The 24,375-nt window shown below is 54.6% G+C and overlaps 4 protein-coding genes and 1 pseudogene across 5 annotated transcripts in view; all 5 read left to right on the forward strand.

Moving 5' to 3' along the window:
- The window catches only part of LOC310910890, a 3,631-nt pseudogene extending 1,636 nt beyond the window's left edge, over positions 1 to 1,995 (forward strand). Inside the window, exons 2-3 of the transcript in view lie at positions 65 to 1,874; positions 1,958 to 1,995. The product of the transcript in view is annotated as an uncharacterized misc_RNA (transcript). The remainder of the gene's footprint in view (positions 1 to 64; positions 1,875 to 1,957) is intronic.
- The window catches only part of LOC310910247 (uncharacterized protein), a gene marked incomplete at its 5' end in the record, with an annotated part of 93,471 nt that extends 69,356 nt beyond the window's left edge, over positions 1 to 24,115 (forward strand). The window contains 7 exons of the mRNA XM_083862699.1: positions 2,132 to 2,968; positions 3,797 to 4,849; positions 6,506 to 7,876; positions 8,705 to 9,655; positions 11,312 to 12,466; positions 14,138 to 14,872; positions 17,327 to 24,115. Of these exons, the coding sequence (XP_083718825.1) occupies positions 2,132 to 2,968; positions 3,797 to 4,849; positions 6,506 to 7,876; positions 8,705 to 9,655; positions 11,312 to 12,466; positions 14,138 to 14,872; positions 17,327 to 23,143 (11,919 nt within the window). The 3' untranslated portion in view covers positions 23,144 to 24,115. The remainder of the gene's footprint in view (positions 1 to 2,131; positions 2,969 to 3,796; positions 4,850 to 6,505; positions 7,877 to 8,704; positions 9,656 to 11,311; positions 12,467 to 14,137; positions 14,873 to 17,326) is intronic.
- LOC310910891 (uncharacterized protein) lies at positions 9,812 to 11,175 on the forward strand (the record flags this gene model as incomplete). The annotated part of the gene is made up of 2 exons (XM_083863967.1): positions 9,812 to 11,054; positions 11,138 to 11,175. The coding sequence occupies 2 exons, from the start codon at positions 9,812 to 9,814 to the stop codon at positions 11,173 to 11,175; spliced, it is 1,281 nt and encodes a 426-aa protein (XP_083720093.1).
- LOC310910892 (uncharacterized protein) lies at positions 12,521 to 14,099 on the forward strand (the record flags this gene model as incomplete). Its single annotated transcript, XM_083863968.1, has 2 exons — positions 12,521 to 14,041; positions 14,091 to 14,099. The coding sequence occupies 2 exons, from the start codon at positions 12,521 to 12,523 to the stop codon at positions 14,097 to 14,099; spliced, it is 1,530 nt and encodes a 509-aa protein (XP_083720094.1).
- LOC310910893 (uncharacterized protein) lies at positions 15,017 to 17,320 on the forward strand (the record flags this gene model as incomplete). Its single annotated transcript, XM_083863969.1, has 1 exon — positions 15,017 to 17,320. A coding segment is annotated over one exon (2,304 nt), but the record flags the coding sequence as incomplete, so codon positions are not given.
- Positions 24,116 to 24,375: the final 260 nt, after the last annotated feature.

Here is a 24,375-nt window from a genome sequence, read left to right on the forward strand (position 1 = left end):
CCTGAAAGGCAAGCTCAAGATGCCCAAGTTTGACAAGCCCAAATTCACAGCATCCTCTCCCAAGGCCGAGGTGCCTGCAGCTGTGGTCAGCCTGCCCAGTGCAGAGGTCACCCTCCCCTCTGCCACTGTGACAGCCGCAGGGGAGGGCTCTGGGCTAGACCTCAAAGCCGAGGTCCCCGGTGCCAAGATAGAAGGTGCTGACTTGAAGCTGGAGAAGCCCTCTCTCAAGATGCCCAAAGCTGACATCAAAGCTCCCAAGGTGGACATCAGCCTGCCCTCCGTCGACGTCACCATACCACAGGCCAGCGTCGACCTGCAGGCGCCCGAGGCCACCCTTAGCCTTGAAGGAGAAGCCAAAGTCCCAGAGAAGGAGTTCGCCAAGACCAAGGACGGCAAGTTCAAGATGCCCAAGTTCGGCATGCCTTCCTTTGGCTGGTCCAGCAGCAGAGAGGCCAAGGGCACCGTGGCTGCCGAGGTGGACGTCAGCCTCAAGGAGCCTGAAGTCCAAGTACCATCTGCAGCTGCCGAAGTGGACGTGACCCTGCCCTCGGCCGACATCCAAGCGCCCGGTGTTGAGGTGACCGTTGAGACGTCTGCCATAGCAGCAGAGGGTGAGAAAGGCCGATTCAAGATGCCCAGCGTCAAGCTGCCCAAAGTCAAAGCTCCCCACGCGCAGGTCAGCCTACCCAAGGCCGAAGTATCGCTGGGCAAAGGCCAGGAGGGCGAAGTCGCCCTGCAGGGCCCTGAGGCTGAAGCCAGCCTGGAGGTGGCTGCTGGCAAAGCTGAGGGTGGTGGCATGAAAATACACATGCCCAAAGTCAAGGTGCCCAGCGTGGTCTTCTCCAAGCCCACCGTCAAGGCTCCCAAACTGGATGTAGATGTCAGCCTCCCACAGGCAGAGCTCAAGGCCACTGACGTCACCATTGAGACCCCTGACGTCAAGCTGCCCTCCGTCGAAGGCTCCCTTGAGCTGCAGGCGCCTGACATAGACCTCAAAGCGCCCTCTGCCGAAGGCAAGATTGAGATGGAAGGCACGGGCCTGAAAGGCAAGCTCAAGATGCCCAAAGCTGACATCAAAGCTCCCAAGGTGGACATCAGCCTGCCCTCCGTCGACGTCACCATACCACAGGCCAGCGTCGACCTGCAGGCGCCCGAGGCCACCCTTAGCCTTGAAGGAGAAGCCAAAGTCCCAGAGAAGGAGGTCGCCAAGACCAAGGACGGCAAGTTCAAGATGCCCAAGTTCGGCATGCCTTCCTTTGGCTGGTCCAGCAGCAGAGAGGCCAAGGGCACCGTGGCTGCCGAGGTGGACGTCAGCCTCAAGGAGCCTGAAGTGACCATGCCCCCAGCTTCTGGTGACGTGGACGTGACCCTGCCCTCGGCCGACATCCAAGCGCCCGGTGTTGAGGTGACCGTTGAGACGTCTGCCATAGCAGCAGAGGGTGAGAAAGGCCGATTCAAGATGCCCAGCGTCAAGCTGCCCAAAGTCAAAGCTCCCCACGCGCAGGTCAGCCTGCCCAAGGCCGAAGTCTCGCTGGGCAAAGGCCAGGAGGGCGACATCTCGCTGCAGGGCCCTGAGGCTGAAGCCAGCCTGGAGGTGGCTGCTGGCAAAGCTGAGGGTGGTGGCATGAAAATACACATGCCCAAAGTCAAGGTGCCCAGCGTGGTCTTCTCCAAGCCCACCGTCAAGGCTCCCAAACTGGATGTAGATGTCAGCCTCCCACAGGCAGAGCTCAAGGCCACTGACGTCACCATTGAGGCCCCTGACATCAAGCTGCCCTCCGTCGAAGGCTCCCTTGAGCTGCAGGCGCCTGACATAGACCTCAAAGCGCCCTCTGCCGAAGGCAAGATTGAGATGGAAGGCACGGGCCTGAAAGGCAAGCTCAAGATGCCCAAAGCTGACATCAAAGCTCCCAAGGTGGACATCAGCCTGCCCTCTGTTGACGTCACCATACCCCAGGCCAGCGTCGACCTGCAGGCGCCCGAGGCCACCCTTAGCCTTGAAGGAGAAGCCAAAGTCCCAGAGAAGGAGTTCGCCAAGACCAAGGACGGCAAGTTCAAGATGCCCAAGTTCGGCATGCCTTCCTTTGGCTGGTCCAGCAGCAGAGAGGCCAAGGGCACCGTGGCTGCCGAGGTGGACGTCAGCCTCAAGGAGCCTGAAGTCCAAGTACCATCTGCAGCTGCCGAAGTGGACGTGACCCTGCCCTCAGCCGACATCCAAGCGCCCGGTGTTGAGGTGACCGTTGAGACGTCTGCCATAGCAGCAGAGGGTGAGAAAGGCCGATTCAAGATGCCCGACGTCAAGATGCCCAGCGTCAAGCTGCCCAAAGTCAAAGCTCCCCACGCGCAGGTCAGCCTGCCCAAGGCCGAAGTCTCGCTGGGCAAAGGCCAGGAGGGTGAAGTCGCCCTGCAGGGCCCTGAGGCTGAAGCCAGCCTGGAGGTGGCTGCCGGCAAAGCTGAGGGTGGTGGCATGAAAATACACATGCCCAAAGTCAAGGTGCCCAGCGTGGTCTTCTCCAAGCCCACCGTCAAGGCTCCCAAACTGGACGCAGACGTCAGCCTCCCGCAGGCAGAGCTCAAGGCCACCGACGTCAGCATTGAGGCCCCTGACATCAAGCTGCCCTCCGTCGAAGGATCCCTTGAGCTGCAGGCACCAGACTTAGACCTCAAAGCGCCCTCTGCCGAAGGCAAGATCGAGATGGAAGGCACGGGCCTGAAAGGCAAGCTCAAGATGCCCAAGTTTGACAAGCCCAAATTCACAGCATCCTCTCCCAAGGCCGAGGTGCCTGCAGCTGTGGTCAGCCTGCCCAGTGCAGAGGTCACCCTCCCCTCTGCCACTGTGACAGCCGCAGGGGAGGGCTCTGGGCTAGACCTCAAAGCCGAGGTCCCCGGTGCCAAGATAGAAGGTGCTGACTTGAAGCTGGAGAAGCCCTCTCTCAAGATGCCCAAAGCTGACATCAAAGCTCCCAAGGTGGACATCAGCCTGCCCTCCGTCGACGTCACCATACCACAGGCCAGCGTCGACCTGGAGGCGCCCGAGGCCACCCTTAGCCTTGAAGGAGAAGCCAAAGTCCCAGAGAAGGAGGTCGCCAAGACCAAGGACGGCAAGTTCAAGATGCCCAAGTTCGGCATGCCTTCCTTTGGCTGGTCCAGCAGCAGAGAGGCCAAGGGCACCGTGGCTGCCGAGGTGGACGTCAGCCTCAAGGAGCCTGAAGTCCAAGTACCATCTGCAGCTGCCGAAGTGGACGTGACCCTGCCCTCGGCCGACATCCAAGCGCCCGGTGTTGAGGTGACCGTTGAGACGTCTGCCATAGCAGCAGAGGGTGAGAAAGGCCGATTCAAGATGCCCAGCGTCAAGCTGCCCAAAGTCAAAGCTCCCCACGCGCAGGTCAGCCTACCCAAGGCCGAAGTCTCGCTGGGCAAAGGCCAGGAGGGCGAAGTCGCCCTGCAGGGCCCTGAGGCTGAAGCCAGCCTGGAGGTGGCTGCTGGCAAAGCTGAGGGTGGTGGCATGAAAATACACATGCCCAAAGTCAAGGTGCCCAGCGTGGTCTTCTCCAAGCCCACCGTCAAGGCTCCCAAACTGGATGTAGATGTCAGCCTCCCACAGGCAGAGCTCAAGGCCACTGACGTCACCATTGAGACCCCTGACATCAAGCTGCCCTCCGTCGAAGGCTCCCTTGAGCTGCAGGCGCCTGACATAGACCTCAAAGCGCCCTCTGCCGAAGGCAAGATTGAGATGGAAGGCACGGGCCTGAAAGGCAAGCTCAAGATGCCCAAAGCTGACATCAAAGCTCCCAAGGTGGACATCAGCCTGCCCTCCGTCGACGTCACCATACCACAGGCCAGCGTCGACCTGCAGGCGCCCGAGGCCACCCTTAGCCTTGAAGGAGAAGCCAAAGTCCCAGAGAAGGAGGTCGCCAAGACCAAGGACGGCAAGTTCAAGATGCCCAAGTTCGGCATGCCTTCCTTTGGCTGGTCCAGCAGCAGAGAGGCCAAGGGCACCGTGGCCGCCGAGGTGGACGTCAGCCTCAAGGAGCCTGAAGTCCAAGTACCATCTGCAGCTGCCGAAGTGGATATGACCCTGCCCTCAGCTGACATCCAAGCGCCCGGTGTTGAGGTGACCGTTGAGACGTCTGCCATAGCAGCAGAGGGTGAGAAAGGCCGATTCAAGATGCCCGACGTCAAGATGCCCAGCGTCAAGCTGCCCAAAGTCAAAGCTCCCCACGTGCAGGTCAGCCTGCCCAAGGCCGAGGTCTCGCTGGGCAAAGGCCAGGAGGGTGAAGTCGCCCTGCAGGGCCCTGAGGCTGAAGCCAGCCTGGAGGTGGCTGCCGGCAAAGCTGAGGGTGGTGGCATGAAAATACACATGCCCAAAGTCAAGGTGCCCAGCGTGGTCTTCTCCAAGCCCACCGTCAAGGCTCCCAAACTGGACGCAGACGTCAGTCTCCCGCAGGCAGAGCTCAAGGCCACCGACGTCAGCATTGAGGCCCCTGACATCAAGCTGCCCTCCGTGGAAGGATCCCTTGAGCTGCAGGCACCAGACTTAGACCTCAAAGCGCCCTCTGCCGAAGGCAAGATCGAGATGGAAGGCACGGGCCTGAAAGGCAAGCTCAAGATGCCCAAGTTTGACAAGCCCAAATTCACAGCATCCTCTCCCAAGGCCGAGGTGCCTGCAGCTGTGGTCAGCCTGCCCAGTGCAGAGGTCACCCTCCCCTCTGCCACTGTGACAGCCGCAGGGGAGGGCTCTGGGCTAGACCTCAAAGCCGAGGTCCCCGGTGCCAAGATAGAAGGTGCTGACTTGAAGCTGGAGAAGCCCTCTCTCAAGATGCCCAAAGCTGACATCAAAGCTCCCAAGGTGGACATCAGCCTGCCCTCCGTCGACGTCACCATACCACAGGCCAGCGTCGACCTGCAGGCGCCCGAGGCCACCCTTAGCCTTGAAGGAGAAGCCAAAGTCCCAGAGAAGGAGTTCGCCAAGACCAAGGACGGCAAGTTCAAGATGCCCAAGTTCGGCATGCCTTCCTTTGGCTGGTCCAGCAGCAGAGAGGCCAAGGGCACCGTGGCTGCCGAGGTGGACGTCAGCCTCAAGGAGCCTGAAGTCCAAGTACCATCTGCAGCTGCCGAAGTGGACGTGACCCTGCCCTCGGCCGACATCCAAGCGCCCGGTGTTGAGGTGACCGTTGAGACGTCTGCCATAGCAGCAGAGGGTGAGAAAGGCCGATTCAAGATGCCCAGCGTCAAGCTGCCCAAAGTCAAAGCTCCCCACGCGCAGGTCAGCCTACCCAAGGCCGAAGTATCGCTGGGCAAAGGCCAGGAGGGCGAAGTCGCCCTGCAGGGCCCTGAGGCTGAAGCCAGCCTGGAGGTGGCTGCTGGCAAAGCTGAGGGTGGTGGCATGAAAATACACATGCCCAAAGTCAAGGTGCCCAGCGTGGTCTTCTCCAAGCCCACCGTCAAGGCTCCCAAACTGGATGTAGATGTCAGCCTCCCACAGGCAGAGCTCAAGGCCACTGACGTCACCATTGAGACCCCTGACGTCAAGCTGCCCTCCGTCGAAGGCTCCCTTGAGCTGCAGGCGCCTGACATAGACCTCAAAGCGCCCTCTGCCGAAGGCAAGATTGAGATGGAAGGCACGGGCCTGAAAGGCAAGCTCAAGATGCCCAAAGCTGACATCAAAGCTCCCAAGGTGGACATCAGCCTGCCCTCCGTCGACGTCACCATACCACAGGCCAGCGTCGACCTGCAGGCGCCCGAGGCCACCCTTAGCCTTGAAGGAGAAGCCAAAGTCCCAGAGAAGGAGGTCGCCAAGACCAAGGACGGCAAGTTCAAGATGCCCAAGTTCGGCATGCCTTCCTTTGGCTGGTCCAGCAGCAGAGAGGCCAAGGGCACCGTGGCTGCCGAGGTGGACGTCAGCCTCAAGGAGCCTGAAGTGACCATGCCCCCAGCTTCTGGTGACGTGGACGTGACCCTGCCCTCGGCCGACATCCAAGCGCCCGGTGTTGAGGTGACCGTTGAGACGTCTGCCATAGCAGCAGAGGGTGAGAAAGGCCGATTCAAGATGCCCAGCGTCAAGCTGCCCAAAGTCAAAGCTCCCCACGCGCAGGTCAGCCTGCCCAAGGCCGAAGTCTCGCTGGGCAAAGGCCAGGAGGGCGACATCTCGCTGCAGGGCCCTGAGGCTGAAGCCAGCCTGGAGGTGGCTGCTGGCAAAGCTGAGGGTGGTGGCATGAAAATACACATGCCCAAAGTCAAGGTGCCCAGCGTGGTCTTCTCCAAGCCCACCGTCAAGGCTCCCAAACTGGATGTAGATGTCAGCCTCCCACAGGCAGAGCTCAAGGCCACTGACGTCACCATTGAGGCCCCTGACATCAAGCTGCCCTCCGTCGAAGGCTCCCTTGAGCTGCAGGCGCCTGACATAGACCTCAAAGCGCCCTCTGCCGAAGGCAAGATTGAGATGGAAGGCACGGGCCTGAAAGGCAAGCTCAAGATGCCCAAAGCTGACATCAAAGCTCCCAAGGTGGACATCAGCCTGCCCTCTGTTGACGTCACCATACCCCAGGCCAGCGTCGACCTGCAGGCGCCCGAGGCCACCCTTAGCCTTGAAGGAGAAGCCAAAGTCCCAGAGAAGGAGTTCGCCAAGACCAAGGACGGCAAGTTCAAGATGCCCAAGTTCGGCATGCCTTCCTTTGGCTGGTCCAGCAGCAGAGAGGCCAAGGGCACCGTGGCTGCCGAGGTGGACGTCAGCCTCAAGGAGCCTGAAGTCCAAGTACCATCTGCAGCTGCCGAAGTGGACGTGACCCTGCCCTCAGCCGACATCCAAGCGCCCGGTGTTGAGGTGACCGTTGAGACGTCTGCCATAGCAGCAGAGGGTGAGAAAGGCCGATTCAAGATGCCCGACGTCAAGATGCCCAGCGTCAAGCTGCCCAAAGTCAAAGCTCCCCACGCGCAGGTCAGCCTGCCCAAGGCCGAAGTCTCGCTGGGCAAAGGCCAGGAGGGTGAAGTCGCCCTGCAGGGCCCTGAGGCTGAAGCCAGCCTGGAGGTGGCTGCCGGCAAAGCTGAGGGTGGTGGCATGAAAATACACATGCCCAAAGTCAAGGTGCCCAGCGTGGTCTTCTCCAAGCCCACCGTCAAGGCTCCCAAACTGGACGCAGACGTCAGCCTCCCGCAGGCAGAGCTCAAGGCCACCGACGTCAGCATTGAGGCCCCTGACATCAAGCTGCCCTCCGTCGAAGGATCCCTTGAGCTGCAGGCACCAGACTTAGACCTCAAAGCGCCCTCTGCCGAAGGCAAGATCGAGATGGAAGGCACGGGCCTGAAAGGCAAGCTCAAGATGCCCAAGTTTGACAAGCCCAAATTCACAGCATCCTCTCCCAAGGCCGAGGTGCCTGCAGCTGTGGTCAGCCTGCCCAGTGCAGAGGTCACCCTCCCCTCTGCCACTGTGACAGCCGCAGGGGAGGGCTCTGGGCTAGACCTCAAAGCCGAGGTCCCCGGTGCCAAGATAGAAGGTGCTGACTTGAAGCTGGAGAAGCCCTCTCTCAAGATGCCCAAAGCTGACATCAAAGCTCCCAAGGTGGACATCAGCCTGCCCTCCGTCGACGTCACCATACCACAGGCCAGCGTCGACCTGCAGGCGCCCGAGGCCACCCTTAGCCTTGAAGGAGAAGCCAAAGTCCCAGAGAAGGAGGTCGCCAAGACCAAGGACGGCAAGTTCAAGATGCCCAAGTTCGGCATGCCTTCCTTTGGCTGGTCCAGCAGCAGAGAGGCCAAGGGCACCGTGGCTGCCGAGGTGGACGTCAGCCTCAAGGAGCCTGAAGTCCAAGTACCATCTGCAGCTGCCGAAGTGGACGTGACCCTGCCCTCGGCCGACATCCAAGCGCCCGGTGTTGAGGTGACCGTTGAGACGTCTGCCATAGCAGCAGAGGGTGAGAAAGGCCGATTCAAGATGCCCAGCGTCAAGCTGCCCAAAGTCAAAGCTCCCCACGCGCAGGTCAGCCTACCCAAGGCCGAAGTCTCGCTGGGCAAAGGCCAGGAGGGCGAAGTCGCCCTGCAGGGCCCTGAGGCTGAAGCCAGCCTGGAGGTGGCTGCTGGCAAAGCTGAGGGTGGTGGCATGAAAATACACATGCCCAAAGTCAAGGTGCCCAGCGTGGTCTTCTCCAAGCCCACCGTCAAGGCTCCCAAACTGGATGTAGATGTCAGCCTCCCACAGGCAGAGCTCAAGGCCACTGACGTCACCATTGAGACCCCTGACATCAAGCTGCCCTCCGTCGAAGGCTCCCTTGAGCTGCAGGCGCCTGACATAGACCTCAAAGCGCCCTCTGCCGAAGGCAAGATTGAGATGGAAGGCACGGGCCTGAAAGGCAAGCTCAAGATGCCCAAAGCTGACATCAAAGCTCCCAAGGTGGACATCAGCCTGCCCTCCGTCGACGTCACCATACCACAGGCCAGCGTCGACCTGCAGGCGCCCGAGGCCACCCTTAGCCTTGAAGGAGAAGCCAAAGTCCCAGAGAAGGAGGTCGCCAAGACCAAGGACGGCAAGTTCAAGATGCCCAAGTTCGGCATGCCTTCCTTTGGCTGGTCCAGCAGCAGAGAGGCCAAGGGCACCGTGGCCGCCGAGGTGGACGTCAGCCTCAAGGAGCCTGAAGTCCAAGTACCATCTGCAGCTGCCGAAGTGGATATGACCCTGCCCTCAGCTGACATCCAAGCGCCCGGTGTTGAGGTGACCGTTGAGACGTCTGCCATAGCAGCAGAGGGTGAGAAAGGCCGATTCAAGATGCCCGACGTCAAGATGCCCAGCGTCAAGCTGCCCAAAGTCAAAGCTCCCCACGTGCAGGTCAGCCTGCCCAAGGCCGAGGTCTCGCTGGGCAAAGGCCAGGAGGGTGAAGTCGCCCTGCAGGGCCCTGAGGCTGAAGCCAGCCTGGAGGTGGCTGCCGGCAAAGCTGAGGGTGGTGGCATGAAAATACACATGCCCAAAGTCAAGGTGCCCAGCGTGGTCTTCTCCAAGCCCACCGTCAAGGCTCCCAAACTGGACGCAGACGTCAGTCTCCCGCAGGCAGAGCTCAAGGCCACCGACGTCAGCATTGAGGCCCCTGACATCAAGCTGCCCTCCGTGGAAGGATCCCTTGAGCTGCAGGCACCAGACTTAGACCTCAAAGCGCCCTCTGCCGAAGGCAAGATCGAGATGGAAGGCACGGGCCTGAAAGGCAAGCTCAAGATGCCCAAGTTTGACAAGCCCAAATTCACAGCATCCTCTCCCAAGGCCGAGGTGCCTGCAGCTGTGGTCAGCCTGCCCAGTGCAGAGGTCACCCTCCCCTCTGCCACTGTGACAGCCGCAGGGGAGGGCTCTGGGCTAGACCTCAAAGCCGAGGTCCCCGGTGCCAAGATAGAAGGTGCTGACTTGAAGCTGGAGAAGCCCTCTCTCAAGATGCCCAAAGCTGACATCAAAGCTCCCAAGGTGGACATCAGCCTGCCCTCCGTCGACGTCACCATACCACAGGCCAGCGTCGACCTGCAGGCGCCCGAGGCCACCCTTAGCCTTGAAGGAGAAGCCAAAGTCCCAGAGAAGGAGGTCGCCAAGACCAAGGACGGCAAGTTCAAGATGCCCAAGTTCGGCATGCCTTCCTTTGGCTGGTCCAGCAGCAGAGAGGCCAAGGGCACCGTGGCTGCCGAGGTGGACGTCAGCCTCAAGGAGCCTGAAGTCCAAGTACCATCTGCAGCTGCCGAAGTGGACGTGACCCTGCCCTCGGCCGACATCCAAGCGCCCGGTGTTGAGGTGACCGTTGAGACGTCTGCCATAGCAGCAGAGGGTGAGAAAGGCCGATTCAAGATGCCCAGCGTCAAGCTGCCCAAAGTCAAAGCTCCCCACGCGCAGGTCAGCCTACCCAAGGCCGAAGTATCGCTGGGCAAAGGCCAGGAGGGCGAAGTCGCCCTGCAGGGCCCTGAGGCTGAAGCCAGCCTGGAGGTGGCTGCTGGCAAAGCTGAGGGTGGTGGCATGAAAATACACATGCCCAAAGTCAAGGTGCCCAGCGTGGTCTTCTCCAAGCCCACCGTCAAGGCTCCCAAACTGGATGTAGATGTCAGCCTCCCACAGGCAGAGCTCAAGGCCACTGACGTCACCATTGAGACCCCTGACGTCAAGCTGCCCTCCGTCGAAGGCTCCCTTGAGCTGCAGGCGCCTGACATAGACCTCAAAGCGCCCTCTGCCGAAGGCAAGATTGAGATGGAAGGCACGGGCCTGAAAGGCAAGCTCAAGATGCCCAAAGCTGACATCAAAGCTCCCAAGGTGGACATCAGCCTGCCCTCCGTCGACGTCACCATACCACAGGCCAGCGTCGACCTGCAGGCGCCCGAGGCCACCCTTAGCCTTGAAGGAGAAGCCAAAGTCCCAGAGAAGGAGGTCGCCAAGACCAAGGACGGCAAGTTCAAGATGCCCAAGTTCGGCATGCCTTCCTTTGGCTGGTCCAGCAGCAGAGAGGCCAAGGGCACCGTGGCTGCCGAGGTGGACGTCAGCCTCAAGGAGCCTGAAGTGACCATGCCCCCAGCTTCTGGTGACGTGGACGTGACCCTGCCCTCGGCCGACATCCAAGCGCCCGGTGTTGAGGTGACCGTTGAGACGTCTGCCATAGCAGCAGAGGGTGAGAAAGGCCGATTCAAGATGCCCAGCGTCAAGCTGCCCAAAGTCAAAGCTCCCCACGCGCAGGTCAGCCTGCCCAAGGCCGAAGTCTCGCTGGGCAAAGGCCAGGAGGGCGACATCTCGCTGCAGGGCCCTGAGGCTGAAGCCAGCCTGGAGGTGGCTGCTGGCAAAGCTGAGGGTGGTGGCATGAAAATACACATGCCCAAAGTCAAGGTGCCCAGCGTGGTCTTCTCCAAGCCCACCGTCAAGGCTCCCAAACTGGATGTAGATGTCAGCCTCCCACAGGCAGAGCTCAAGGCCACTGACGTCACCATTGAGGCCCCTGACATCAAGCTGCCCTCCGTCGAAGGCTCCCTTGAGCTGCAGGCGCCTGACATAGACCTCAAAGCGCCCTCTGCCGAAGGCAAGATTGAGATGGAAGGCACGGGCCTGAAAGGCAAGCTCAAGATGCCCAAAGCTGACATCAAAGCTCCCAAGGTGGACATCAGCCTGCCCTCTGTTGACGTCACCATACCCCAGGCCAGCGTCGACCTGCAGGCGCCCGAGGCCACCCTTAGCCTTGAAGGAGAAGCCAAAGTCCCAGAGAAGGAGTTCGCCAAGACCAAGGACGGCAAGTTCAAGATGCCCAAGTTCGGCATGCCTTCCTTTGGCTGGTCCAGCAGCAGAGAGGCCAAGGGCACCGTGGCTGCCGAGGTGGACGTCAGCCTCAAGGAGCCTGAAGTCCAAGTACCATCTGCAGCTGCCGAAGTGGACGTGACCCTGCCCTCAGCCGACATCCAAGCGCCCGGTGTTGAGGTGACCGTTGAGACGTCTGCCATAGCAGCAGAGGGTGAGAAAGGCCGATTCAAGATGCCCGACGTCAAGATGCCCAGCGTCAAGCTGCCCAAAGTCAAAGCTCCCCACGCGCAGGTCAGCCTGCCCAAGGCCGAAGTCTCGCTGGGCAAAGGCCAGGAGGGTGAAGTCGCCCTGCAGGGCCCTGAGGCTGAAGCCAGCCTGGAGGTGGCTGCCGGCAAAGCTGAGGGTGGTGGCATGAAAATACACATGCCCAAAGTCAAGGTGCCCAGCGTGGTCTTCTCCAAGCCCACCGTCAAGGCTCCCAAACTGGACGCAGACGTCAGCCTCCCGCAGGCAGAGCTCAAGGCCACCGACGTCAGCATTGAGGCCCCTGACATCAAGCTGCCCTCCGTCGAAGGATCCCTTGAGCTGCAGGCACCAGACTTAGACCTCAAAGCGCCCTCTGCCGAAGGCAAGATCGAGATGGAAGGCACGGGCCTGAAAGGCAAGCTCAAGATGCCCAAGTTTGACAAGCCCAAATTCACAGCATCCTCTCCCAAGGCCGAGGTGCCTGCAGCTGTGGTCAGCCTGCCCAGTGCAGAGGTCACCCTCCCCTCTGCCACTGTGACAGCCGCAGGGGAGGGCTCTGGGCTAGACCTCAAAGCCGAGGTCCCCGGTGCCAAGATAGAAGGTGCTGACTTGAAGCTGGAGAAGCCCTCTCTCAAGATGCCCAAAGCTGACATCAAAGCTCCCAAGGTGGACATCAGCCTGCCCTCCGTCGACGTCACCATACCACAGGCCAGCGTCGACCTGCAGGCGCCCGAGGCCACCCTTAGCCTTGAAGGAGAAGCCAAAGTCCCAGAGAAGGAGGTCGCCAAGACCAAGGACGGCAAGTTCAAGATGCCCAAGTTCGGCATGCCTTCCTTTGGCTGGTCCAGCAGCAGAGAGGCCAAGGGCACCGTGGCTGCCGAGGTGGACGTCAGCCTCAAGGAGCCTGAAGTCCAAGTACCATCTGCAGCTGCCGAAGTGGACGTGACCCTGCCCTCGGCCGACATCCAAGCGCCCGGTGTTGAGGTGACCGTTGAGACGTCTGCCATAGCAGCAGAGGGTGAGAAAGGCCGATTCAAGATGCCCAGCGTCAAGCTGCCCAAAGTCAAAGCTCCCCACGCGCAGGTCAGCCTACCCAAGGCCGAAGTCTCGCTGGGCAAAGGCCAGGAGGGCGAAGTCGCCCTGCAGGGCCCTGAGGCTGAAGCCAGCCTGGAGGTGGCTGCTGGCAAAGCTGAGGGTGGTGGCATGAAAATACACATGCCCAAAGTCAAGGTGCCCAGCGTGGTCTTCTCCAAGCCCACCGTCAAGGCTCCCAAACTGGATGTAGATGTCAGCCTCCCACAGGCAGAGCTCAAGGCCACTGACGTCACCATTGAGACCCCTGACATCAAGCTGCCCTCCGTCGAAGGCTCCCTTGAGCTGCAGGCGCCTGACATAGACCTCAAAGCGCCCTCTGCCGAAGGCAAGATTGAGATGGAAGGCACGGGCCTGAAAGGCAAGCTCAAGATGCCCAAAGCTGACATCAAAGCTCCCAAGGTGGACATCAGCCTGCCCTCCGTCGACGTCACCATACCACAGGCCAGCGTCGACCTGCAGGCGCCCGAGGCCACCCTTAGCCTTGAAGGAGAAGCCAAAGTCCCAGAGAAGGAGGTCGCCAAGACCAAGGACGGCAAGTTCAAGATGCCCAAGTTCGGCATGCCTTCCTTTGGCTGGTCCAGCAGCAGAGAGGCCAAGGGCACCGTGGCTGCCGAGGTGGACGTCAGCTTCAAGGAGCCTGAAGTCCAAGTACCATCTGCAGCTGCCGAAGTGGATATGACCCTGCCCTCAGCCGACATCCAAGCGCCCGGTGTTGAGGTGACCGTTGAGACGTCTGCCATAGCAGCAGAGGGTGAGAAAGGCCGATTCAAGATGCCCGACGTCAAGATGCCCAGCGTCAAGCTGCCCAAAGTCAAAGCTCCCCACGCGCAGGTCAGCCTGCCCAAGGCCGAAGTCTCGCTGGGCAAAGGCCAGGAGGGTGAAGTCGCCCTGCAGGGCCCTGAGGCTGAAGCCAGCCTGGAGGTGGCTGCCGGCAAAGCTGAGGGTGGTGGCATGAAAATACACATGCCCAAAGTCAAGGTGCCCAGCGTGGTCTTCTCCAAGCCCACCGTCAAGGCTCCCAAACTGGACGCAGACGTCAGCCTCCCGCAGGCAGAGCTCAAGGCCACCGACGTCACCATTGAGACCCCTGACATCAAGCTGCCCTCCGTCGAAGGCTCCCTTGAGCTGCAGGCGCCTGACATAGACCTCAAAGCGCCCTCTGCCGAAGGCAAGATTGAGATGGAAGGCACGGGCCTGAAAGGCAAGCTCAAGATGCCCAAAGCTGACATCAAAGCTCCCAAGGTGGACATCAGCCTGCCCTCCGTCGACGTCACCATACCACAGGCCAGCGTCGACCTGCAGGCGCCCGAGGCCACCCTTAGCCTTGAAGGAGAAGCCAAAGTCCCAGAGAAGGAGGTCGCCAAGACCAAGGACGGCAAGTTCAAGATGCCCAAGTTCGGCATGCCTTCCTTTGGCTGGTCCAGCAGCAGAGAGGCCAAGGGCACCGTGGCCGCCGAGGTGGACGTCAGCCTCAAGGAGCCTGAAGTCCAAGTACCATCTGCAGCTGCCGAAGTGGATATGACCCTGCCCTCAGCTGACATCCAAGCGCCCGGTGTTGAGGTGACCGTTGAGACGTCTGCCATAGCAGCAGAGGGTGAGAAAGGCCGATTCAAGATGCCCGACGTCAAGATGCCCAGCGTCAAGCTGCCCAAAGTCAAAGCTCCCCACGTGCAGGTCAGCCTGCCCAAGGCCGAGGTCTCGCTGGGCAAAGGCCAGGAGGGTGAAGTCGCCCTGCAGGGCCCTGAGGCTGAAGCCAGCCTGGAGGTGGCTGCCGGCAAAGCTGAGGGTGGTGGCATGAAAATACACATGCCCAAAGTCAAGGTGCCCAGCGTGGTCTTCTCCAAGCCCACCGTCAAGGCTCCCAAACTGGACGCAGACGTCAGTCTCCCGCAGGCAGAGCTCAAGGCCACCGACGTCAGCATTGAGGCCCCTGACATCAAGCTGCCCTCCGTCGAAGGATCCCTTGAGCTGCAGGCACCAGACTTAGACCTCAAAGCGCCCTCTGCCGAAGGCAAGATCGAGATGGAAGGCACGGGCCTGAAAGGCAAGCTCAAGATGCCCAAGTTTGACAAGCCCAAATTCACAGCATCCTCTCCCAAGGCCGAGGTGCCTGCAGCTGTGGTCAGCCTGCCCAGTGCAGAGGTCACCCTCCCCTCTGCCACTGTGACAGCCGCAGGGGAGGGCTCTGGGCTAGACCTCAAAGCCGAGGTCCCCGGTGCCAAGATAGAAGGTGCTGACTTGAAGCTGGAGAAGCCCTCTCTCAAGATGCCCAAAGCTGACATCAAAGCTCCCAAGGTGGACATCAGCCTGCCCTCCGTCGACGTCACCATACCACAGGCCAGCGTCGACCTGCAGGCGCCCGAGGCCACCCTTAGCCTTGAAGGAGAAGCCAAAGTCCCAGAGAAGGAGTTCGCCAAGACCAAGGACGGCAAGTTCAAGATGCCCAAGTTCGGCATGCCTTCCTTTGGCTGGTCCAGCAGCAGAGAGGCCAAGGGCACCGTGGCTGCCGAGGTGGACGTCAGCCTCAAGGAGCCTGAAGTCCAAGTACCATCTGCAGCTGCCGAAGTGGACGTGACCCTGCCCTCGGCCGACATCCAAGCGCCCGGTGTTGAGGTGACCGTTGAGACGTCTGCCATAGCAGCAGAGGGTGAGAAAGGCCGATTCAAGATGCCCAGCGTCAAGCTGCCCAAAGTCAAAGCTCCCCACGCGCAGGTCAGCCTACCCAAGGCCGAAGTATCGCTGGGCAAAGGCCAGGAGGGCGAAGTCGCCCTGCAGGGCCCTGAGGCTGAAGCCAGCCTGGAGGTGGCTGCTGGCAAAGCTGAGGGTGGTGGCATGAAAATACACATGCCCAAAGTCAAGGTGCCCAGCGTGGTCTTCTCCAAGCCCACCGTCAAGGCTCCCAAACTGGATGTAGATGTCAGCCTCCCACAGGCAGAGCTCAAGGCCACTGACGTCACCATTGAGACCCCTGACGTCAAGCTGCCCTCCGTCGAAGGCTCCCTTGAGCTGCAGGCGCCTGACATAGACCTCAAAGCGCCCTCTGCCGAAGGCAAGATTGAGATGGAAGGCACGGGCCTGAAAGGCAAGCTCAAGATGCCCAAAGCTGACATCAAAGCTCCCAAGGTGGACATCAGCCTGCCCTCCGTCGACGTCACCATACCACAGGCCAGCGTCGACCTGCAGGCGCCCGAGGCCACCCTTAGCCTTGAAGGAGAAGCCAAAGTCCCAGAGAAGGAGGTCGCCAAGACCAAGGACGGCAAGTTCAAGATGCCCAAGTTCGGCATGCCTTCCTTTGGCTGGTCCAGCAGCAGAGAGGCCAAGGGCACCGTGGCTGCCGAGGTGGACGTCAGCCTCAAGGAGCCTGAAGTGACCATGCCCCCAGCTTCTGGTGACGTGGACGTGACCCTGCCCTCGGCCGACATCCAAGCGCCCGGTGTTGAGGTGACCGTTGAGACGTCTGCCATAGCAGCAGAGGGTGAGAAAGGCCGATTCAAGATGCCCAGCGTCAAGCTGCCCAAAGTCAAAGCTCCCCACGCGCAGGTCAGCCTGCCCAAGGCCGAAGTCTCGCTGGGCAAAGGCCAGGAGGGCGACATCTCGCTGCAGGGCGCTGAGGCTGAAGCCAGCCTGGAGGTGGCTGCTGGCAAAGCTGAGGGTGGTGGCATGAAAATACACATGCCCAAAGTCAAGGTGCCCAGCGTGGTCTTCTCCAAGCCCACCGTCAAGGCTCCCAAACTGGATGTAGATGTCAGCCTCCCACAGGCAGAGCTCAAGGCCACTGACGTCACCATTGAGGCCCCTGACATCAAGCTGCCCTCCGTCGAAGGCTCCCTTGAGCTGCAGGCGCCTGACATAGACCTCAAAGCGCCCTCTGCCGAAGGCAAGATTGAGATGGAAGGCACGGGCCTGAAAGGCAAGCTCAAGATGCCCAAAGCTGACATCAAAGCTCCCAAGGTGGACATCAGCCTGCCCTCCTTCGACGTCACCATACCACAGGCCAGCGTCGACCTGCAGGCACCCGAGGCCACCCTTAGCCTTGAAGGAGAAGCCAAAGTCCCAGAGAAGGAGTTCGCCAAGACCAAGGACGGCAAGTTCAAGATGCCCAAGTTCGGCATGCCTTCCTTTGGCTGGTCCAGCAGCAGAGAGGCCAAGGGCACCGTGGCTGCCGAGGTGGACGTCAGCCTCAAGGAGCCTGAAGTCCAAGTACCATCTGCAGCTGCCGAAGTGGACGTGACCCTGCCCTCGGCCGACATCCAAGCGCCCGGTGTTGAGGTGACCGTTGAGACGTCTGCCATAGCAGCAGAGGGTGAGAAAGGCCGATTCAAGATGCCCAGCGTCAAGCTGCCCAAAGTCAAAGCTCCCCACGCGCAGGTCAGCCTGCCCAAGGCCGAAGTCTCGCTGGGCAAAGGCCAGGAGGGCGACATCTCGCTGCAGGGCCCTGAGGCTGAAGCCAGCCTGGAGGTGGCTGCTGGCAAAGCTGAGGGTGGTGGCATGAAAATACACATGCCCAAAGTCAAGGTGCCCAGCGTGGTCTTCTCCAAGCCCACCGTCAAGGCTCCCAAACTGGATGTAGATGTCAGCCTCCCACAGGCAGAGCTCAAGGACACTGACGTCACCATTGAGGCCCCTGACATCAAGCTGCCCTCCGTCGAAGGCTCCCTTGAGCTGCAGGCGCCTGACATAGACCTCAAAGCGCCCTCTGCCGAAGGCAAGATTGAGATGGAAGGCACGGGCCTGAAAGGCAAGCTCAAGATGCCCAAAGCTGACATCAAAGCTCCCAAGGTGGACATCAGCCTGCCCTCCGTCGACGTCACCATACCACAGGCCAGCGTCGACCTGCAGGCGCCCGAGGCCACCCTTAGCCTTGAAGGAGAAGCCAAAGTCCCAGAGAAGGAGGTCGCCAAGACCAAGGACGGCAAGTTCAAGATGCCCAAGTTCGGCATGCCTTCCTTTGGCTGGTCCAGCAGCAGAGAGGCCAAGGGCACCGTGGCCGCCGAGGTGGACGTCAGCCTCAAGGAGCCTGAAGTCCAAGTACCATCTGCAGCTGCCAAAGTAGATGTGACATTGCCTGACTCTGACATCCAAGCTCCCTCTTTTGATGTTCCCCTAGATCCCTCCACTCCTAAAGAAGAGGAAATTGGTAAATCTAAAACTTCTGCATTTAGAATGCCTAAAATTTCATTTTCTAAAAGCTTCAAACCTCATTCACAAAACCAGCCTGCATTAGATGTTTCAGTTTCAGAAACTTTTTGTCATTCTTCAACAGATGAAACTTCTGTTCCTACTGAAAGTGTTGGATCTAAACATTTGCCTGACATTAAGGGAGAAAATGTATCTAAAAGTTCCAAATTCAGAGTTCCTAGCATTGGTTTTTCTAAAGCTGAAGTTCCTTCCTCTAAAATTGATTTGGAGTCTTCATTACAAAGGGGGGATATTACTCTTACTAAATACCAAATTAATCTAACAGAATCTCAATCAAAAATAGCATCTATTGCTGATGAAAATCTTTCTGATTTTGAAATTTTAAGCGTAGATGGTTTTGATGAGGAAGGAGATTTTAAGCTAGAGGGGAAAACTACATCTGCTGAAATATCTTTGGTTGATACAGAGGTCACAGTTAAAATTCCGAAATTCCGAAAACCGAAATTCAGAATTCGATCTAAGGGAAAAGCATCTGAAAGTGACATTGGTTTTAATGTAGAATCTGAAAGTTCCAAGGGAAAGATGGCATCTGATATGGCTTATCCTGATATTGAAAAACCAGCTCAAGTATCTGATACCCAACTTGGTTTAAAGTTGCCTAAGCCTTCACTTGAAGGTGTTCTGGAAGCACCAGCAATGGATCAAAGTCTCTCACCCATGGGGATTACCTTGCCAAAATCCGAAGCAGAAATCCATGGCCCAGAGTTAGAGTGCAAGGCAGAACATGAAGTAGTTACAGGAGAGAAGGGTACTGAGGAGAAAGAACACAAATTTAAATCATCAAAATTCAAACTGCCTTCATTTAGGTGGTCACCAAAGAAAGAAGCTATTGCTCCTTCTCACGTTGAGGAACATCTAGAAGGACCCACTTTGTCTACTTTATCTGGAGACATGGGATCTGAATTAACTTTTCCTGCTCCTGAGAATCAACGCCTCCATGACGAATTTGATACAACAGAAAAAGACAGTGAAAAGGCCAAAACCAAGAAGTCCCAATTTACCATGCCAAAGATCTCATTTCCTAAAATTAAGGGTCAGAAAGTACAGGTCTCTCTGCCCATACTGGAAACTGATGTTTCTGGACCCACACAAGAAAAAGAAGGTGTTTCTGTCCAGAAATCTGAGAAGGGGAGTAGTGGAGAAGGGGCAGGACTGGGCATAAAAGTGCCAAAAGTTACAGTCCCAACTATGGAATTTTCCAAACCAGAAGCCAAAGCTCCCAAAATAGAGATGGATATTAACATGCCTACAGGTGACATCACAGTTCCTACCTGTGAAGAAGATAAACTGACATTGAAGTCAGCTTCTGCTAGTGCCACCTCAGATATTAAGATGATACCTGAATGTTCGCTTGAGATGAAGAGTCCTGACATAAGTGTTGAAAGAACATCGGGGGAAATTGCTGTGGGTGATGTAGAGATAAAAGCTGAAAGTTCTGAAGGGAAAACAAAAATGTCTAAATTCCAAATGCCAAAGGTAGGAATTACACTTTCTAAAGGGAAAGGGTCAGAAAAGGATGTTGATCAATCCAAATCAGAAGTCAAGGTTCCCCAACTAAAAGCAACAGTAGAAATATCTGACATTGCTGTTGAAGCACCAGACCTGGAGGTGGAATGTGGCACAGAATCGGCAACTTACAGCCCTGAAGCCAAAATTACCAAAACTGACAGTAAGGCATCAGAGGCTGATGTTCACCTCCCATCAGCTGACATTTCTATTCCAAAAACAGACAGTGATATTCCAGATTCAGATGCAACAGTGAAGATCAAGGGAGAAATAAAGCAAGATGGAGATGCAGAAGAGAAAGAAGGACATTTCAAAATGCCGAAATTCAAACTTCCATCCTTCAGTTGGTCACCAAAGAAGGAAGCAAGTGTTAAATCAGATTCTGGAGCAAATTTGGAAGACCAAAAGCTTGCTGTCATGTCAAGCGGGATAGACACAGAAGTGAAAGGAACTACAAGTGATGATCAAGGTAGTGGGCCAGACCTTGATCTGGAAATATCTGCAGGAAAAGTTGAACAAAAAAGTCCAATTAAAAAGCCTCAATTTGTCATGCCTAAAATTTCACTGTCCAAGATCAAGGTTCCGAAATCTCAGTCTCATTCACCAAAAGTTGAAGCTAATGCTACTCTTCTTAAAACAGAAATAGAGGCTGATGATTCAATTAAGATACCTGATATAGAAAAAAGTCATCCTGAAGGGGCTGAAGAAGGGGCACAAATAAGCATAAAACTGGCTGACACTACGGTCCGAACTCTAGAGTTTTCCAGAGTAGAAACTGAAGCCTCTAAAACTGAAATAACAGTCAGCTCAGCAAAGATTGATGCTTCTTTGACTCCCTCAGAGGGGAGCTTTCAACAGGTTGACTTAAAAATAGGTTCTACCAATGAATGTAACATTCAAAATACTGGTATTAAGCTCCCCAAAGGAGAAGCTTCAGTTGATTTGAAGAGCCCTGATATATTAACAGAAAGCTCATCAGTTGTGGATGGAAGAAAAGTGAAATTGGAAGGTCCTGAAGGGAAGATTAAAATGCCCAAATTCCAGAAGACAAAGTTTGGAATCTCCCTAACAAAAGGGAAAGTCCCAGAGACAGAGATCAGCTCTCCAAAAATAGAAGCTGAGCTACCCCAACTAAGAACGACAAACGAAATTGCTGACATTGCTGTGGGAGTTCCAGCATCAGAACTTACATCTGATATGTCAGATCCTGGAGTAGTTGATGGTAAGATAAAAACACCCCAAGCTCTGACAGGTGGCATTGAAGATGCAAAGATAGACATAAGCACCCAGTCAGTGTCTAAACCAAAGACACAGGGAGTTACTGAGAGCCTTGAGGAGAAGGAAATCAAATTAAAAGAGCATGAAATAAAAGCTGAAGAAGTTCAGACTGAAGAACACCAGGGATGGTTTAAAATGCCAAAATTCAGAATACCTGCATTTGGCAGGTCATCCTTAAAGGAAAAGAAAAGTGATGCTGATATTGAAAGAAGTATGGAAAAAACTCAGGCAACTATTCCTTCTGCTAAAGTACAAACTGAAACAAGTATTCCTGGAAATACCTTCTCATTACCACATGCAGTTGCTGAAATTACTATTGGAAAAGAAGGGATTCAAAAATTAGGAGATTCTGTGAAGAGTTCTGATGTTAGCTTGCCAAAGATGGAAGGAGATATTTCATTATCCACAGAAAGAACAGATAGTAGAGTGAATATTCCAAGAACTGAAACCTATGCAGACATAGTTAAGCGCAGTGTTGAAGGACATACTTCAGAAATCACAGTGTCTGCAGCAGAATTGTCTGAATCATACCCAAGTGCTTCAGAAACTGACAAAGACAAGAGTTCAGCAAATAAGTTTCCAGAACATAAAGGCAAGTCACGGGATATAGAAGTCCCACAGGTAGGAAGTTCCATGAAGTTTGAGACATCAGGGGTAGGATGCAAGCCATCATCAGCTGAAATTACTCTGGATGCAACACAGAAGAAAAGAGATGTTAGTCTTCCAAAGAAAGAGCTAGATATTCAAAATAAAGAGGCAGCAATTAAAAAAGGAAAGATAAAGGGTGAGGTAAAAATCATAGGAAAAGACAGTGAAGAAAGTAATTTAAAAAGGACTACATGTGAATGGTCTACAACAAAAGGATCAGAGGATGGTACTTATGTTACAGCTAAGCTGGAAGAGCTAAAGGTAGAAGTTCCAACAGTGAAGACGGATGTTAAAATTACTACAGTAGATCCTGAAATGAAATTTCAAGTGAAAAGTGTTGAAAAGGATGTGTCTGCAGGATTGGAAGTGCAAGTAGAAGACAGAGCAGAAACAAGTAAAATTAAAGCATACAAGTTTAAGATTCCAAAGTTTGGAATGTTGCATTCAGAAATCAAGGGGTTTGAAGATTATACCCATTTGCGAAACTTAGAAGCTGATTCAGCACCTAAAAGAGGCACAGAAGAAATGCAGTTACAAAAACCAGAAGGATCAATTGGCCTGGAAAGTCGAGTTCTAGATCACATAGAAGCATCTGCCAGAATAACGGGGGAAACAGTGGACCAAACACAAGGTGTCCCAGAAGTAACTGTAAGAATTCCCAAACTAAAAATACCAAGATTCACTTTCAGAACTCTCCCAATTGAAGCTGATGTTTTACTGTCAAAAGTAGTAACAGATCCAAAGGGATCTAGTACTGACATTGAAATAGTGAAACTGCAAGCAAGCTCTGCTTTCCCTGAAGAAACACCAGGAGCTCTAGAGGGGGGTATTCAAAAAGCAAAAAGCAAAATCTTAACGCTGACTGAACCTGACATTAAAACAGCACAAATGACAGCTACCATAAAGTCCTCCCTTTCAAGTGCAGGGCAAGACATCCATTGGTCTTACATAGAGGGCCAAGAAGTAAGTGAGAAAGTAGAACCTGAACATGTTGCTATTGAGCGGTGTGAGATTTACACTACTGAAATAGTGAAAGAATCAGAGATTCTGTCATCAGAGGTCAAAACTGCTGCTTTGGGATTTTCATTGCTCAAGACAAAGTTGCCTGAATCACACAGTGATTTAGATGTGCTGGTCCAGCAGCCATCTCCAACAGGAGATGCATCAGTGAGAAAACCTACAGGTGCTGGTGAAAGCTTTGGAATAGCAGCACAGAGAATGGGCAGTGCTGAGCTTAAACTATCTGAGAAACCACACCACGAGTCTGAGGAATCTAGAGGAAAAGTAAGCTCAACGAAGTTAAAAACATCTGCTGCTGAACTAAAGCGTTCCAGTAAACTTGAAGAGAGTTTTCCTGATCAATCACCAGAGGAAATAATTGCAGCTCTTCCCTCTAGAGATGAAGATGTAGTTGAAGCAGCGGAAGGTGAAGAAAAAGACATAACCAATGAGAAAGAAAAGACTGATAATAAAAGATCTCCGGGAAGATTCAAATTTTGGCTTCCAAGTATTGGCTTTTCATCTTCTGGGGATGAAACAAGCACAGATGCAAAACCAGAAGTAAAAAAATCAGTTCCAGAAGATGTGAAACCTGCTGACACATCAGATGATTCCTCTAAGCAGGCTGAAAAACCTGGATGGTTTAGACTTCCCAAGCTTGGTTTCACATCTCCTTCCAAAAAGGCTAAGTCTGTTAACAAAGAAGAGGTGGGTCATAAAGAGGAGACACTCTCAGATGAAGATAGCCCAACAGATAAACCAGATGTGTTTTTTGATGCACAAGAAAGCTTATCACCTAAAGAAATAGGAGAGGGTGAAAAAGCTGAAATTGACGGGGCCTCATCTATTGTGACATCTTCAGCAAGAACTGAACTAATCTTGCTGGAGGAAGAAAAAGATAGTAAATCTAATATTGTTGGAGACACAACCAAATGAAGGTTGCATTTTCTCAATCCTCAATGAAAACAAAACAGTCCATATGTACAGAAGAGAATATTTTCCTAATATTCTGCTAACTGAAAATTAAAACTCAAGGCTGGTATTCATGAAAACACTTGAACAGAATTTACTACATTGAAAATTTCAAGTACATGGATGTACTAGATTGTACACTAATAAAAATAATGATTTCTTCATATCTACCCCAAGGGCAACAATTATGACAGGTGCAGAGGGGCCCATAGTTTGAGCAAAGTCTGAGTGGATACCAGAACCATGAAAGTAAATCATTGAAAGGCTCAACGACAGCAAAAGACTTTTTAAAGAGGCTTCTCAAAACACACCAGTTATATTTAGATTACAGATTATTTCCAGAATGAGTTCTAAACTAGTACTATGAGAACTATACTTACCTGTTTAGATTTTGGAACTTTCTGATCTACTTTTGCTTTGTTATTAAAATGTTTTTCTTTATTTCAGCTATAGTAGTATGTATATTCCACAAATATTTTAAAATATAAAATAAAAATTAAATACTAGTGTAGAGAGACTGATGCTTTGCCTCTTCCTCTCTTCTCATTTTTTTTTTATTATTGTGGTGGGTCATATTTAGCCTTACAATAATTTTAAAAAAACAGCAAAAACCAACAGAATAACTTCAAGACCAAAAACATGTAACTAAATCATGTTTGTAAGATATCAGAATAAAACATGCTCACAAAGAATATTATTCAAATGTGGATAAATAAATTTTTATGTATATACTTATGGGATAGTTAAATGCTTAGAATGATCTGCCACACTGGTGGAATTGCTTCAGAGATTTTCCAAGGAAGGAGGTGTATATAATTATTTGCTCCTTTGTTTATATTAATGCTTCTCTCAAGTGCACAATGAAAACCAGAGTGCATATGTGACAGCCTTCACATGTACCATTAAAACACTGTCTGTATTCTTAATTCACAATAAACTCACTATAAAAATAATAACTTGAGTAGCTTGAGTTACTGACATTATGTGATTTGGAAAAGCCCAAATTTGCAAAAGTTTGCATTTACTTCACTGTCTGCTGAGGTGGTTGCTTAATGACAGCACAGTTCCTAAATATAAGGGTAATGAAGACTTTTCACTCATTACAGTCCCAAGTTGAATCATAGAATATGTTGAGTCAGAAGGAACCTGTCAGGATCCTTGAATCCCACTCCTGGCTCTGCATAGGACACGCCAAG

Source organism: Zosterops lateralis (assembly GCF_965231275.1).
Source record: "Zosterops lateralis genome assembly, chromosome: 6".
NCBI lineage: Eukaryota > Metazoa > Chordata > Aves > Passeriformes > Zosteropidae > Zosterops > Zosterops lateralis.